This window comes from Lagopus muta, chromosome 12 (assembly GCF_023343835.1).
Source record: "Lagopus muta isolate bLagMut1 chromosome 12, bLagMut1 primary, whole genome shotgun sequence".
NCBI lineage: Eukaryota > Metazoa > Chordata > Aves > Galliformes > Phasianidae > Lagopus > Lagopus muta.
In genome coordinates, this window is record NC_064444.1 from 13,301,192 (window position 1) to 13,317,617 (window position 16,426).

Genomic DNA, 16,426 nt, shown 5'->3' on the forward strand with positions numbered 1-16,426 from the left:
CTTAACATGAGTAAATGTTGTAGGGTAACAACAATCAAAAATTCCCAACACTGCCTGTTGCAGAATTATTTTGAAAAGGGAGTCTTTCACATTCAGACACTAATTATTGTCTCAGTCAGATTCAGCTACACAGTGTATGTGTCACATTTGGAAATCTGTGGCCGAGTCTTTGCACGCTATACAGGCTCGTTTTCACATACGCTCTGACTTTTCCAGACACACAATAATGGAAAGAGAATTTAAATGCAGCAGAAGTCCTATAAAATAATAAAGAATGGCAAATGAATAGTAAGTGCATTTCTGAAGCAGAAGAAATTCTAATACAAACAACTCAATTTCAAAAATCATCAGTTCCAAAATTTAATAAACAAAAGTAGTTTCTTTAACACACAATATACACATGCCCAGTGAATGCACCTGAAGGACGTTTATCTGGTTCTTAAATAGAATCAAACAAACACCTGTAAACTTAACTGACGCTTCAGACTGTAACTGGACCACATTCGTTTTCAGTGATGGTGACAGTCTTTTTGGGTTCTTGAAACTCTGAAAGTTGACAACAGACACCAGGTCAGTTAGCACGTTCACCACTTTTCAGTGACAGAAGAGCACAGACAGCACAGTACTTCTCAGACACTCGCTATTTGTGTAGACAGTCCTGAGTTAACAGTGTGTGTTCTGTTTGTCCACGAGTCTTTTTTCAGTTGTGTTTGTTATGTGGCCTCTCTTGCAGTACACTGCTATGGAAACTAAATTGCTCAGTAATTGTAAAGATTTCTCAGTTTCATTGAAGCAATCTGGTTCTTACTAAATAACTTAACTAAAACCTTTTATAAGCCACAGCTTGAGTAAATTCATTGTGTGAGTTATCTTTCTTGAAACAGAATTCTTACCTGCCTTATAAACTGAGTACAAATTCTAGGTGTATTTTCATAGTTTACATGACCTATTAAGCCACTGCCACAAGGGGGAGATCTGATTCTGGCACTCATTTTCCACTGCCCAGACTCCTAATCCAGCACAATCAGTGGTTCTTGATAGATAAACGAAGCTGATGCTGTCAACTAGAAAAGCACTACAGCTGGCCAAAGTAAGCAAAAAGGGAGCAAGATGTCCTCATTTCAGCAAGTGAGTAATTTTAACTCTTCTCTTGTAACTTCACTCTAAATGCAAAAACTAGAATTTAATGGAGTGCCAAGCTTTAAAATTTGGCAAATATATAAAATAACTATTCTGAGTAGTTGAACCAAAGTTCCACATATCCAAAAGATTAATTTTGAACTGAGATTTTTAAAAGTGGAGAATAACTGAAAGCTGAAACCAGGTAAGTTGTACCACAAGCCATTCTAATGATTTGCAGATTGTGGTTTGGTTTTAGATGCTACCCAACAGTTTTGGATACTTACCATCTGTCAAATCTACCCCACTGTCTTCTGTATCAGGTAAAGGAATTGAAATTCCCATTGCTTTCCGGATTCCATACGTACTAACAATGTCACCTGGAGTCACTTGTTGTGCCAGTTCCTTCAGATTGTTGGTTACTCTCTCCGCTAAAAAAGGAGAAGTGGATGTACTTGTAAGCTGCATATACAAACACACACAAAACTGCTGACACGAGTCTTTCATCTTGTAACCAGTGTTTAAATACACAAATGCAATTGGACCAACACTGAAGCATTTTATCTTTTCTCAGTGAGCTGGCTCCTTCAGATCATGTACACTGCAGTTGATACTGCACAATTTAGTTTTACTTGCAGAACTGACACCCTTTCTGCATAGTCCTAACATGGAAGGCTTCCGTTACCTGTATAACAAACCAATGAGGCAGGGAGCTTTGCTCAGATAATTAAATAAATGATTGCTGTGAATTGCCATAATAAAAGTAGACCAAACCTGGAATAAAACTATCCTTACAATAAAAACTTGGTAAAATGTACAAAACATCTGTTCAGAGACACTAGAAAAATCGTGAAGTTAGAGGTGCTTGGCTATCATCTGCCCCGTGGCACTGAAATAAACTATAAGATAGCTCAGTTACCTTGTACTTATTGTTTAAAACCTTCATCTGGCTTTCCATACAAAAAATGAAATATAAATTCACATACTACATCAAACTGGACACAGATTCCACTCTGTTACACCTCTGCTTTATCAATTATGCAAGAATGAGCAGAAGAAGCATTATCTTACCCAAGTGCATCTCTCTGTAAGACGGACCCAGAAGACAAATCATATTAGGGGGTGGTTTTGTACTTAGTCGTTCATTTTGAGCATCCTGAAGTTCTCTCAGAAGCTTTGTTGTTTCGTCAAGTTTCCTCTGGAAGATTTCAGCCTCTGTTTATAGAAGAAGAGTCCCTGACTAAGTAAAGAGGGTACCTTTACTTTATGATATAAAACGTACTAAGGCTGACTGTGCACAGAGATTGACAACATCAACTACCTTTCATCAGAAGTTAAAGACACATATCAAAACTGCAAGTACTGTGCTAACTTACCCTCAGAATCAAACTCTTCCATAGGCATGCCAAAGTTTGTAACAGCTTTTAGGGCTGTTAGTCTGTCATTATTAGCAGAATCCAATCTTGCAGCGATATCAATTTCCATAATCTAAAAAGAGCAAGTAATAATTCAGATACATAATATTTAAATCAACCTCAAAACAGCAAAGTTGTTTTGGGTAAATCAGAATGCTAAGTTAATTAAAATTAGTCTGCTCCAAAAAAAAAAAAAAAGCAGTACTGATACCCTATGAAAGATATGAAACATGCATTGCTCTCTAGCTACTCAGCCCATTATTATGTTTCATAGACAGGAAGGAATTGGCATCTGCCAAAAACAGTGGGGCCATGCACAAACGATGTGGTAAACTAACAGCAGCAAAAACAATTGGACTTTAAACATGAGCTCACCTAAGACTGAGTTGATGAACAATCTCACAATAAAAGTTAAAACCAATGGGGAACTGACAGGAGATGAAGGCTTCAGCTCTTTCCCTGTACTACTGCACTTTCTCTCTGAACAAAATTCATTGGGTGAAATGATTGTAATGCTACACTGCATGCCTACAGGGACACAAGCTCCTTAAGAAACTATCCCAAAGGGAGCTGTGTATCACTGTCTTTCACACTTATTACAACCTTATGTTAAATCAGGTTTTTAGAGGGAATGGTACAAGTACAGCTTCCACCCAGAAGATCGAGTGTGTGGTCAAGCAATCACAAATATATATATGCATTTTTTTCTAGTTTTCTTGACAAAGTCAAATTTACGTAAGACTGACTTTTGGAATATTCTTGTGCTCCAGATGCCCCCTGATTCAGCAGAGGTTCATTAGTTAGGATAGTATGGCTAGGTTGTGGTTAGACTCAATGATCTTTAAGGTCTTTTCCAGCCTGAGCAATTCTATGACTCCATGCATTTGTCAGAAGTGACACAGAGCACATTTACATGCAAAGTTTCAGCACTGCTTCACAAGCTGCATGGGTTCTGGCTGTTGGGATAAGTGAGGTGTTAGACACACATTTCTTCGAGCAGCTTACAGATATAAAAATTTTACCCTTACCTCTTTTAATGCATCACTTCTTTCATGGGGCCCTTCATCTTCCTCTAGGGGCTGAATACAGAAAGGATTTTTAAAGCAGGCATTAAAACTAATCTTTTCCTTAAGGTCAAAGTGAACCTTACAATGTGGTGGTTTTAATCTGAAGTAAATGATGCAAGCTCTGTAAAACCAAGTTACAAAGCAGCTGTTTTTAAACAGCTTTTTTCAGATACCAATATTTACCAAAATACATTATAGTACACATTTTACTGCTCTTTGCAAATATCTACATGTCTTTCCCCAGTGATATCACCTCAAGGGGGAAAAAGGGAAAAAAAAGCAGCATGACAATCAGGCTGAAATATATTGTTTCAATACATAACTGCATTTCTCTTAATATTTGCAACAACAGTGGTCGAACCCTGTAAGCCAATGGCACAACTGAGTACAACAGAAATGATAAACTTGTAATGCAAAGCAAAGGTCTGAATTGGAGGCTGGGGCTCTGATCTTTGCTCTGTGAGCTGTTTCCAGAATTTGTTTCACTTACATACAAATCATTACTAAAAACCTATTATTTGTTTATTACCGGAATGTCCACTCAAGTCAGAGTAAGCTACAGCAGTATTTAGGGGTAACTACTTTCTGGAGAGACACAACTGATCGATGATTTACAAATTTGGTCCCATATCTTGCTCATCAAATCAGTCCCTTTGATTCCAGTCTCGTTTGGCACACGTGGATACTGAAGTCTCACAAGTTTTTTTTACTATTCTTCCATAGCACATATTTGAGTTTAAAAGCAGTGCACTAACTAATGGGAAAAATTAGTTAATATTCTCTTAAAATAAGCAGTGGTGCTAGCAAACTTCTCATGGAAACAAACAAACAAAGAACGGTGATCACCTTGTCTCTAAGCTGAGCACTGCTGTTTTCTTACTAACTGTAATAGGCACAAATAGAACAGCTGGACAAAGGCTGCGAGATTCTGACTCCATGTACAATATTTGATTTTCACATTTCTCTAATTAACAAACTATCATAATATCTTTCTAGAAAACCTATTTGCTGGAGACAGGTGTCTTCACTTTCAAATTTCACCGTTAAAAAGGGAGCCCCTCGCTAGGATCAGTGTCATCATTTTCTAGCTGTGTAGCTTGTGCACCAGGAGTAACAACTAGAAAACTCACAAGTTCCCCCTTACCGTTTCTAGTTCTCTGAGAGATCTTGAATGTCCTCCTTTAGTTAGAACATCAAGCAAGCTATCAGCCATTAAGAAAGGATAATCTTGCGACTTCATCAAAAATTCATGAATACTAGAAGATCAAAAGATAGTTAAGACAACTACTTCTGTATTCTGTATTCAAGAGAAAAAAGTTTTGTTAGGTAAAGGGTAACCAATGCCTACAGCATGGGAAACACAAGAAGTAGCAAAGAATTTAATTTAACTGGCTTGCCTTTTTTTTGTATTGCCTAGAGCTGTTGTAGCCTAGGAAAACATTCAGATTCAAGAAGTGAAAAACAAAAATCTGCATCTTCAGGCAACTGCATTAAACTGAAAGCAAACTTCTACAGTATAGCAGAAGTTCTAAGTCACTGCCTGAAGCAGTGATTGAGCACCTGGTGGGAAGCAGGGCCAACCCAGGAGCTCAGGTGCATGCAATGTTCCTGAGTGACTGGAAGGGGTGAAGCCAGGATCCACCCCTTCCTAGACCTCATTTAAGTGTTGGCAGTGGAGGTGAGGGCATCCCTCTGTATACCTGAGGCCTTCTGAAGGTAAGCAGATTCTTTTCTTTGTTTCTGTGCCCACAGCTGCTGTATTTGAGCAAGTCCTCACTTAGTACAGCCTAAGACTTTGCTACCCTGCTGTCACTGCTGTGCTTTCCATCGCATTACACGCAGACACTTAACATTAGGGATTAGACGTTTCTTAACAAAAAAGCAGTAGCTGTAAGACATGGGACACAGTGACATCATTCAGCAGCACAGGCACAGTCCATACTGCAGCAAATTGCATGTTGTTTCCATACATGATCACTGTAATGCATGCTCTAGCTGTCTGATTACCTGAATGATCCCTGATTAGAGTCCTCCCCATAGGTTGAATAGATTAAGTCAGAATCTTCTTTGCTGATGTTGGCAAATGTAGAATCATATGTCGGAGCATACGAACTGTAGGGTCCATAGTTCAAGTATGTCACTAATGAATAACAACAGTACTAATTGTTACCTCTGGTATGCACATATTAGATAAACATGAGATGAGGTTGTCAAATAATCCCTCAGAAGAAACTAAGAATGTTATTTCTTAAAAAGAAAACAAATATTCATAGAATACCATCTTTCCACCCTGCAAAAATTTTTAATAATGCATATTTTAAGTGCATATTTATTTACAATGTTGTATTAACAGTATTGTATGCCTTAACCCAATATGAAAATTCAGTCTGGGCATAACCAGTTCTCAGGTTTCCCACTATGCTCCTTCGAAGCCAGCAGAAACCCCTGCATCTCTCTGGTATTGTTTCTTTTCTCATTCCAGATCAATCTTCTATTGAATACGCTTCCCCTTTTGTATGTGTAAATTAAGCTAGATTTTCTGATGTGCTCTTCAGATGTGTCATAAACACATGCAAACTGAATACTAGTAATGAGATCAACATATTTTGTTTATATAACAAGGAGGATTTATAGTGTTTCAAAAACAAATAAATCAATCAGCACTTGCCTGGAGTAACCTTGTTTCTTTTATCTTCTTTGAACCCTTGTAATGTATTAACTCCTGACTGAAGTCTTCCTGCTGTCATACCCAGCTTTACAGGGCAGTAACCTGGTTCTACAATAGCATACAATCAAAATACAAGACTAATAAGGCACTGTTAAGTGACACAAGAAGATGTCCAAGCTTATTTAATATTTGCATCCTGTTTAGTCTGAAATTTCTGGCTACAACTCAGAGCATTGTTCTTCAATTGCTTCATATTAAAGACTACACGTAGTTTTAAATATGAATTCAAACCCACGATAATGCACTGGTTAAGTGGCAACACTGGCTAAGGATTAGTTTTCTTCCTTCCTGCCTCCCCTAACAAAAGCTGCACTGTCTTGCTGAGGTTTCCTACTGCATAAATAAGAGGAATTGAGAAGTTTTCAGAATAGTTTCTGTCTCATGTAGACAGTCAGCTCAATTCTGCAGTAAGGTGACAGTTAAATGATTAAGTACCTGCATTCTAGCTAGTGACACCACAAAGATGGCAGTGATGAGACAAAGTCATTTGGAACTCGGACAATTCCCAGTTCTGGGGAGTCTGTGATCCTCTGGGTCAGACTGCACTCTGTACTTGATCCTGACTTAGAGAGAGTCCAGGAATTAAGTGTACCCTAACATGGCTGGTAGTTCCTTCTCTCATAGCAAAAGCTCTGTTGCATCTCCCACAAACAACTCATGCAAAATGGGAGAGGATTGGCCACTGATGGTTCCCTCTTGCTGCTCCTCAATGCAGCCCCAATTGCCTCCACCAGCTGCAGCTTTTTAAATTCAGATTATCAGACTATTAAGAACTACAGGCATTTGCCCGTCTACACCAGCAGGAAAGAAAGCAGCAGAACTCTTTGGTTACCTGAACCGTGCAAACTTACCTCCTGCAGTAAGATCAACTGGGTTAAGAAGACCCAGAGTTGTTGTGCCATCTGGCTTTCTTCTTTCAAACGCACACTGAAATAAAATTACAATTTATGTCACCTGACAAAATTCACAGTCCTTAAATTCATAGAAACAGCTAATGAAAATTGTCTTATCCATAGAAATTAAAATGGATTTGGAAAGATCAGTAAGACTTAGAAGTGAATACTGCTTTTTCTTTTTTTTTTTTTTTTTGGTAAAAAGGCCTTTCACTGGATAACAGTTACTGATCCAGGCACAAGGGATAAAGAAGTTACAATAAATAATAACATTTCTATAAAAGATAATTAATAAGATATGTAACTCATACTTGGTAGAAATGGGCCCAGTGTTACCAAACTGGATTCCTTCTCCTTTGCTCAGATATGTGGCTGCTTCAAACACAGGACTTTTTTTCTTGCAATCCCTAGCATTCATCCTCCTCTATTACTTTATCTAAGAATTCTGAAAATGTAAGATGAACTTGCTCTGCTGATGACATTCAGCATGCATTCGACTGACACTCTTCCTGCCTCCTGCCTTTACACTGACACTACCAGTCGTGTGTAAAATGATACAAACTGCAGTAAGAGCATGCCTTGAGATTCAGTGATGCTACCTAAGCCCAGTTCAGGAAAAAGTGATTTACCTGGCTGTTTGCAAGTCGTCTTGTTAACTTTCCTCCAGATTCTCTAACAATACGATCAATCTGCTCTTGTTCCCTCTCCAAGCTATTGATTCTTAATTTGTCTTCAAGTAGATCTTTGTCCTTCCTATGAATAAAACCAATATATCTTAGTTAATAGCTGTAACAGACACAAATGGCTAAGTATCAAGAACAGGGCAGTGGATAATTTCTTTTTGCAAACTGCTTTTGTAGACAGCTTCCCCCCAATTAAAAAAAAGATGCATTTAATAGGACTATTTAATAAAGAAGGAAAAAATGTGACAGAGTCTTAAACCCATGAATGCATTTTTTTTATGATAGTTATTGTAAAAGTATCTGTTTAGCTTAGTTCAACCATACAGTTTGGCATGTCAAAATTTATATCATTGCTCTGACAAAACAAACAAGGATGTTTTTGGTAAAAATTAAATGTTTCATGCTCTGTATTTTAGTACTTATACTTTCAAAACTAGGAAAACGAAGTCCCTAGTTTTTCTGAACATTAGAAAGGAATGTTTCTAGGCATTAAAATTTAATTAGAAAGTAAATATTCCGTAGCTACACATTTGTAAATATTATGCAAAAAAATAGTAATTGGAACTTGAAATTGGCTGAAGAGTTATTTGTGAGGAGATACTTAAAAGGTCATGTTTGCAAGTTTTCTTCAAAACAGTACTATTTACGTGAAACAGACACTAAAGCTAACAATAACTGGTAATAATAACAGAAAATAACTGAAATAGTTGTTGAGCAGTAAAAGATTATCCCCATGAAACATGATGATATCATATAAAAGACTTCCAAGTATACTTTTTTTGGTATTTTGACTTCACATAAATGTTATTCCCTTGAGATGAAGGACTGTTAGAGTGTACCCAGTACCAAAGAAAACCACACCTCCAAGTCCCCAGTGAGTCAGCTTATTTCAGTGGCATTAAAGGGGTGCATCTTCTAAACATGAATGAGACAATACTTCACTTTTTGTGTTCCTTGTTAGGTGTTTTGAAAGCTTTGGTATCGCCATCCACAGGTTCTCCTTTGTCTTTTCCAGAACCACTTTCATCTTCTCCACTTAGCTGCAGTTCTACCTTGTCCTTCTGTTTCCTCGTCTTCTGCAGATCAGCCATGAATTCTATACTTTGTTTCAGGCTCTGAATCCTCTCCTAAAAAACACAATAGAATCCTTCTGTTTCCTGCTTACATTAATCTTTTCGTAACTTAACCACAAAGAATAATTTAACTTTAGTTCTTTCTTATGCTTGCAAGTATAAAGGCAATTTAGAAAAATCAAATATTAAATGCAAATACGTTATCTGGTAATATCTCCTTCTCTGGAGATATTCAAGACCCATCTGGATGCCTACCTGTGCAGCATGCTGTAGGGAGCCTGCTTTAGGGGGGTTGGATTCAGTGATCCCTTCCAAACCCTACAATTCTGTGATACAACTCTGTCAAAGCAGCTTTTTTTTTTTTTCTTCAATATTTTGTTTTGTAATCCTTTATTACCTGGCTAAGTATCTTCATCCCTGAGTGCAGCAGTTTTTTTGCAGCTTTGTAGTAAATGGTGTCTGGTTTGTTGTATGTCATTGCATTAGTACACATCAATTTGAAGTTATCCTGTACAAACGATTTTGGAATGAAAGTTAAAGTTTCACAGTATGCTGTATTATAATCCTTGTTGCAAATGGTGCATCTAGAGCTTTAGCGAAAAAGAACTTCAAAGAAAAACCAGTGACCTTATGATGTCTAATAATAGGCCAGTTTCCTTGCCTATATCCCTTTACTGCATAAAAATGTACAAGAACATATAAGCATGTTTTACAAAGTAGTAGTTGAAAGCATGACCCCAATTCCCCCCCCCCAACCACTGCACACACAGTACTTTCAGGGCCTTTGATCCACCAGACACTACAGCACAGGGTTAAGTGCCTGCTGTGAACAGGACTGAGCTAGTCTGGCCTTTGCTACTTGTGGTTCTACATCCCTAGATAAGCTGAGCAGCTAGCACTGAGGTGACAGGATGCCAATGAAGTAACTGACAGGCAAATTAACCCAACTCCTTGTTTTTCGGGGAGGTCTGCTACAAATGCTAACGTTTTCATTCAAGTAAAGATCTGAAATGACACACTGACGGACAAGCTGATATACATCCTGCATAAGAAATGAAGACATCTGTGTCATCTTGAAATACATATTTACAAACCAGAGGTATGCTTCCTCTTCCACAGCTTAGCTGCTCACAAATAAGTCAGTAAGAAACATTTCCTCAGGCACAAGTACTGGTTCTTTTGGGCAACTTCACATTATCCTAAAATTGTAGAGCTCAAGTACATTGCACACAATCCATCTCTGTAGTCACAGAGAAATTCATAGAATTACCTTTAATTCTTCTATGGACTGGTACCCATTGTTCTTGATCTTCTCTTTCATAGTACTAAAATCCATTGGATTTTTGATGATCATGGAGTAGCCAGGGGCAATAAAATCAGTCACAGGAAATGAAAAGAAAGAACTTGGATCCTTTCTGTTAAGATATGAAAGGACATTTTTATGTTTCAACTTTATAACAAAAAACATATTGAGCTCAGAGTTAAATAGAAAGGAACAGACTAAGTTGAAAAAGAATCAAAAACATGAAGCCAGAAACGGCTTTTGTCAGCAATCTTTCACTTCTGAAGGCTGAAAAGCAAACCCTGATACCAGAAAAGTGCTACAAAAATACCATAGAAGTTAGTTCTACATTTTGGTAACTATCCCCAAGAAGATTAAAAAGAAAAATACAAATAACATGCTTTTGAGGTTTTTCTCTTCACATTTTTTTAAGTTAAAGTTAGGTCAACATAAAACAAAGGGAATTAATGTGATAAGAATGCATACTTGTCATTCATTAACTAGCTTGCTTACTCTGAAATTAATCGAAGGGAATAAAAGCTACAATAGAACACGTATTCAGAGTTATGTTCATTTTCAGCTTACACAACTTTAACAGCTTATTTAAAATTAAACATTCCCTGATATTCTCTCCTTGGGATAAAGCTAGATTGATAACTTGGTGTGAATTTCTCTTCCAGAACTGTTGACTTTTATTTTCTTTTCCCTTTTTTTCCCCTTTTCCCCCTGTAGTTTCAGACTGGCCTCCCACGCCAATGTGGCTGAATTCCTCACTGTTACTACATGCTGGTGAAACCACTGCTGTTTCAGGCCTTTTCCTGTGGCTTAGTATGGATTTCCACTCCTAGCTGCAAAGTGTGTGCAGACAAACATCTGATAGTATGCTGTCAGCTTCCCAATCTGCTATCAAGCAGATGCCTCCCAAACAACATTTTGAGCTTGATCTGGTAAAGTAAGACAAAGGTCTTTCAACCACTGTAAGACGTACACTAATTCTTGACTTTAAGAAGGAATACCTTGAACCAGAGCTTGCTTGAAGGAACTGCTTCTGCAAATCTGATTATTTTAGTCAAAATATATTTGGTTAATAAGACATGATCTACAGTTATGAAGCACGTACTTCCTTTTTATAGTAAAAATTGGTAAAGAAATTAAATTACAGTTTCGGTAACTTTATTCCAATCTCACAGGGAAAAAGAGTTCTTATATAGAAAATATACCTAACTTTCCAGTAATACAGTATGTTTTATCCAGTAGTATTTGAACTAAACTTTTTATAGGCCTTTTCCCTTAATGTACATTAAATTCATTTTGCAGCTCTGAAAGCCTGTAGCATGGACACTTACCTTTGTAGCTGTCTCATGAGTTGATTCAGAGCTTCCTGAAGCGGTGTCTGCTCCACCTCTAGACCAAAAAGAATTGTGGATAGGAAGGATATGAAATGGAACTGACTGCAAGTGATACTGAACTTCCAAGATATTAGTCATCAACCACACAAAACTGATCTTACTTGAGAATTCAGCGTAAACAAATACAGTGGTAAAAAGCAGGATACGTAGATATACTTTTCTCATTGGCCTCAACATTCTGCACATACTGACAGGGGCAGCAGATACTACTTTTTCAAAACAAATACATGGCAACAGTTTCAATACTTTTAGGAACTGGAGAAGAACATGGGGATGACAAAAAATATCAAGATATTTGTTAACAAACAAAAATAAAAAGGAAGCCAGTAGAAGAAAATTAGAATTCACTAAAGATTTTTTTTTCTACCTTCCTGTTTTGATAAAGTACTCGTTAATGGTTTCTCTGGTGATAATTCCAATCTGATAGGGGTCTGACATTTCAGTTCCTGCTCTCCCTCACTGTCTGGGTGTTCTCGATCGCGTTTCCTTTTATCCTCCTAGAAGGAGAAAAATTGCTATAAAACCTCAGGACCTGCAAAACCAGCGTTATGACTGCACGTAACACTCCAGATTTTTCAAAACAACCTTGCACAATGAAAACAAAACCAACCACAAAAAAGCACACCATGTTTATAAGGCTTCAGAAACCCTGCATTTTTTATGTACTGTCTCCATCTACTGGTCAATACAAAAATTCAGCATACAATGCAATCTATCATTGAGTGTTTATTTTTTAAACATGACAGACAGCTTTAGAGCATGACAGGAATGCCTCCACACAGAGAATTGTCTCCAGTGATACCTCTGGGATGATTTTGAAGTTTATACAAAAATTAGTAAGAGAGAGGTTGAAAGTTTAAAATGAGATTGTAACCATTTCCTTCACAGGAATGTGTTATAAATACAGATCAGATAAAGAAGGGAATTACATTTTCTTCTTAATTGAGAACCAGTGATGTCTTAATTCTATTTCATATAAATCGATTTATTTAGACACAGCATTTATTTCTGCTTTTAACTTTCTGTATGTTTACACTAGCCAGTAATTGAGATGAGTTTTCACACTTTTTTCTAGAAAATCTGAAACAAAGGAATTGGCAAAACCAACAGACAGAGTCTGAACACATTGCAGCGTTAGAAGGCAATCAGAGGGCTGGAGCACATCTCCTGTGAAGAAAGGCTGAGGGAGCTGCCCTTGTTTAGCTTAGATAAGGCTCCAGGAAGATCGCATTGTAGCCTTCCAGTACTTGAGCTAACAAGCAGGAGGGGAACCGACTTTTTACACGGTCTGATAGTGACAAGGGAAGGGAATGGTTTTAAACTAAAAGAGGGGAGATTTAGGAGAGATGTTAGGAAAAGAGTATTCACTAAGAGGGCGGTGAGGGGTTGGAGCTAAATGATCTTTAAGGTCCCTTCCAACCAAAACCATTCTCTGATTAAGGACACAAGTTACAGGCAGGCATACCTGCTCTCTGTCTGGTAATAGGGGCAGGTAAAGTTGAAGGTATTTTTCTGTGGCGGTGTTGTTTTTTTTTTTTTTACTAATATACAAAAGCACGAATGCATACCTTAACTTTTCTCTTTCTTTTCTCCTTCTCTTCTCCAGGAACTTGTTTTTCTCCCTTCTTCCTCTTTTTCCTTTTTCTGTCCTTGTGCTTTTCATGCTCGGATTTGTCCTCGTACAGACTGGAATCAAGCCCCGCGCTTCCAGTGGACAGTTCGGCAACTTCGTTCCCTCCAACTTTCAGCACCAGCTTCAGCGGCTTCTCTACGTACTCTTTAACGCAGCAGAGAAACGAGGCGTCGAGCGGCGCGGACAACGCGTTCCCCCCGCACCCCGGCCGTCCCTCCGCCGCCCCCGCCCCGCAGACCCGTAACCCCGGCCCTCCTCACGCCGTTTCTCCCCTCCCTGCCCGGCCGCGGGTGCCCAGGCCCGGCCGCGGGTGCCCAGGCCCGGCCGCGGCTCTCCGCCCGGCCCCGGCTTCCCTCTGCCTTTGAGCTGGGCCCGGCCGGCAGGCCCGAGGCTCGGCGCCCGCTTCGCGACCCCCTTCCCCACCCACCCTCGTAGGGGTGCTTGTCCGACTTGTGCTTCTTGTGTTTCTTCCCCATGGCGGCCCGATAGACCGCGCTGCCGGGGCGGATACCGGCCCCGCCGAGCAGCGGCGCCGCGCGCACCCGGCACGAGCGGCGGCGCGGGGAGCCGCGGCCCTGCAGCGCCCCCCGGCGGCTCGGCGGTGCTTCTGCAAATCCTGGCGCAGGCGTAGAAGCGGGTGGTGGCAGCCGAGCGGCGGGGTTGTGCCGCGTGGTCGGGCGGTGTTTGTTCCGGGCGGTTCTGTCTGCCCGGCCACGTGCCACGGCGATGCTGCTTCTGCAGAGCCGTCTCAGCCTCCATTGCCCTCCCTTCTGTTCACGGTCGCGTGGGCGCGCTTCTCTTCACAGCGCCTCTCCTCACAGCACACCTCGCGCGCGCGCCTCTCCTCACAGCGCTTCTCCACATCCCGCCGCGCTCAAACGCGGGCTGCAAATCCTGCCCGGAGCCACCGCCCGCTCCGCTGGCCGTGTCCGCCCGGTGCCGTCCCTCCTGTCTCTGGGATACCACACCACTCCAGGCAGACGGCCGGATTCAGCCCCGCTGCTCCTGCAGACCGCCCCTGCGGAGCCAGCAGCGGGACGGGGCTCCCTGCAGCGCCTCACAGCGGCGGGGCAGCGCTTTGCTCCTCGGTTGCACGTTCACGGGGAACGCATCTGTGTTGCCCGTCACAAGTTACAGATAACTGCGCTTTAGGTACAAATGAAGGCCTCCTAGGAGCTCTCTTAAAGTTAGCGGTCGTTACTGTTTCAGCAGCGCTGCCCCAGCTGCTGTTTCTGCCCGGCCCGGCTCTGTGAGGCCTCGTGAAACGCCGCCATGTGGAGCTGAGTGCAGGAAGGCATTACATCCATCTCAGGAGAAGCTGTAGTTTTAATCCCACCCAGTGATGCTGTGAGTACTCCCTGGATTTGTTGAAATGCTTGTGATATTCTATAGCCGAAGAAAGTAACAATTAGATGTTAATTAGGAACACATATCTATACATCTTCATAAAGCTGATTTTTAAGGTTTGAGGAACGTGTCCATGGTCCGTGGCTGGGAACGCGATGAGATGTGATGCTGTGTGCTCTCCTGGTGAGCTCTGCTGCCGTTTGGTGCGGTGCTCCCAGGTCTTGGGGTGCTCTGGAACAAACCGCAGCTCTCCTGCTTAATCTCATTCCAGTAGTTTGAAATTCAGCTGTAACACACACAGTTGTTTTTCTAATTTACATCTGGGTCCTCTAGTACTCTCATCACATGTGCAGCGAATGCTCTTAAGCGTGCTTTGGTGAGATGCAGAGGGCTTTTGCCTGGGACGTGGCCACGTGTAGAAACTACAGTGTAAATGTTTAAAGGACATGTTTTATATAATGAAAAAAGGTTGCTATATCCTCTGTTCCCACAAGAAGACAGGCAGACTTTCTAAGCTTTTTTCTTTTAAGTGTGTATGGCAAAACTATTTGTTCAATTTCTTTTCTGAAATTTACTGACTAATCTTACTCTGAATCTAACCATATTTGAAAGAGCTATATGCTCAGGAGTAAGGTGAGATAGTGCCAGCACTGACAGCTGCCTTTTCCAGGTGTCTCATTCAGTAGCATCTCCTGGATCAGAGAAAGGTACATTTTTTTAACTGGTAGTAGAGGCACTTGTTTCTAGAATATACACCATTTACACCATGCTCTCCTTTGCTTTAGCTTGTCTTTCCGTTTGAAAGATATGTGTTTCTTTCCCCTCAAAAATACGAATGTAGCCCTTCAAAGTACAGCTCAACTGTCAGAAGCTTGTAAAGAAAAGATTCTGCTTTTCTGTGCATTGTTCAAGTATTGCTGTTGGGCTTTGTCACTTCCTTAAGAACTGAGTGTATACGCATTTCTGCCTACTCAGCTGGCTCTGCTCTTACCTGTAGGACCAGAGGAAGGCTAAAAATCCCTGCATCCTCTTCCAATACATGATGTCTTCCCAGCCCTGATCAGGGGAAGCCCTTGCAATTTCAGGGGGACTCAGTGGTGCAAAGGACAAAGATAGAAGTACTGAATGTCCTTTAAATCAGCACAGAGGCTGGATGCAACTTGGAACATTTAAGTATTTCAGTAGTAGTTTGTTATGTTGCCATAAAGGAGAAAGATATAATGTGGCCTCCTATTTTCTAGCAATAGATTTTCAAATGAGATGGTATTTTTCAACAACAAATCACATTGTTCCCAAAGTACACCTTCACTCAGTAAAAAATGAACAAACAAACAAACTGGTAGTTTCCAATGTTGACTCAAGATAGCTAATGCCTTGCTGGTACAATGAGTGTCTGGTGCCTTCACAGAAGAGCAGTCAATGTGAACAGAGCTACAAACTTCAGAAGATGAAGTATTCTTTCAGACTTACTGCAAGTCTAACACTGTTTAACATTTTGCCAAATTCACATCTGCTGGAGTTGTGTACTTACCTGTAACTTTAAACTTCAACTAAAACAAAACTTATTATATACTATTATTCTGGACAAAGACTTGGAGGATTCCCTAGAATCTTAGAAGTCAAATATTCAAATAGTCTAAATTTAAAGTCTGATGATTTGTTTGGAAATCCAACTCTCTAACTTAAGTATTCATCTATTGGATCCTATTTCATAGTTCTGTGACGTAGTTCTAGTACATATATTCTAGGCATTACGATTTGGACCTAGTTTGGCATG

At 40.2% G+C, this 16,426-nt stretch overlaps 1 protein-coding gene across 1 annotated transcript; it reads right to left on the reverse strand.

Annotated features, from left to right (window-relative positions):
* Positions 1–347: 347 nt before the first annotated feature.
* On the reverse strand, positions 348–13,868 carry BRD7 (bromodomain containing 7). The gene is made up of 17 exons (XM_048958365.1): positions 13,730–13,868; positions 13,238–13,446; positions 12,037–12,166; positions 11,607–11,664; positions 10,249–10,393; positions 9,376–9,486; positions 8,848–9,032; positions 7,852–7,975; positions 7,181–7,256; positions 6,270–6,377; positions 5,609–5,741; positions 4,746–4,857; positions 3,563–3,613; positions 2,496–2,607; positions 2,191–2,334; positions 1,407–1,550; positions 348–546 (listed from the first exon to the last, which is right to left on the reverse strand). Exons 1-17 carry the CDS (start codon positions 13,776–13,778, stop codon positions 482–484), a joined length of 1,956 nt encoding a protein of 651 aa, XP_048814322.1. The 5' UTR covers positions 13,779–13,868; the 3' UTR covers positions 348–481.
* Between the last annotated feature and the right edge of the window lie 2,558 nt (positions 13,869–16,426).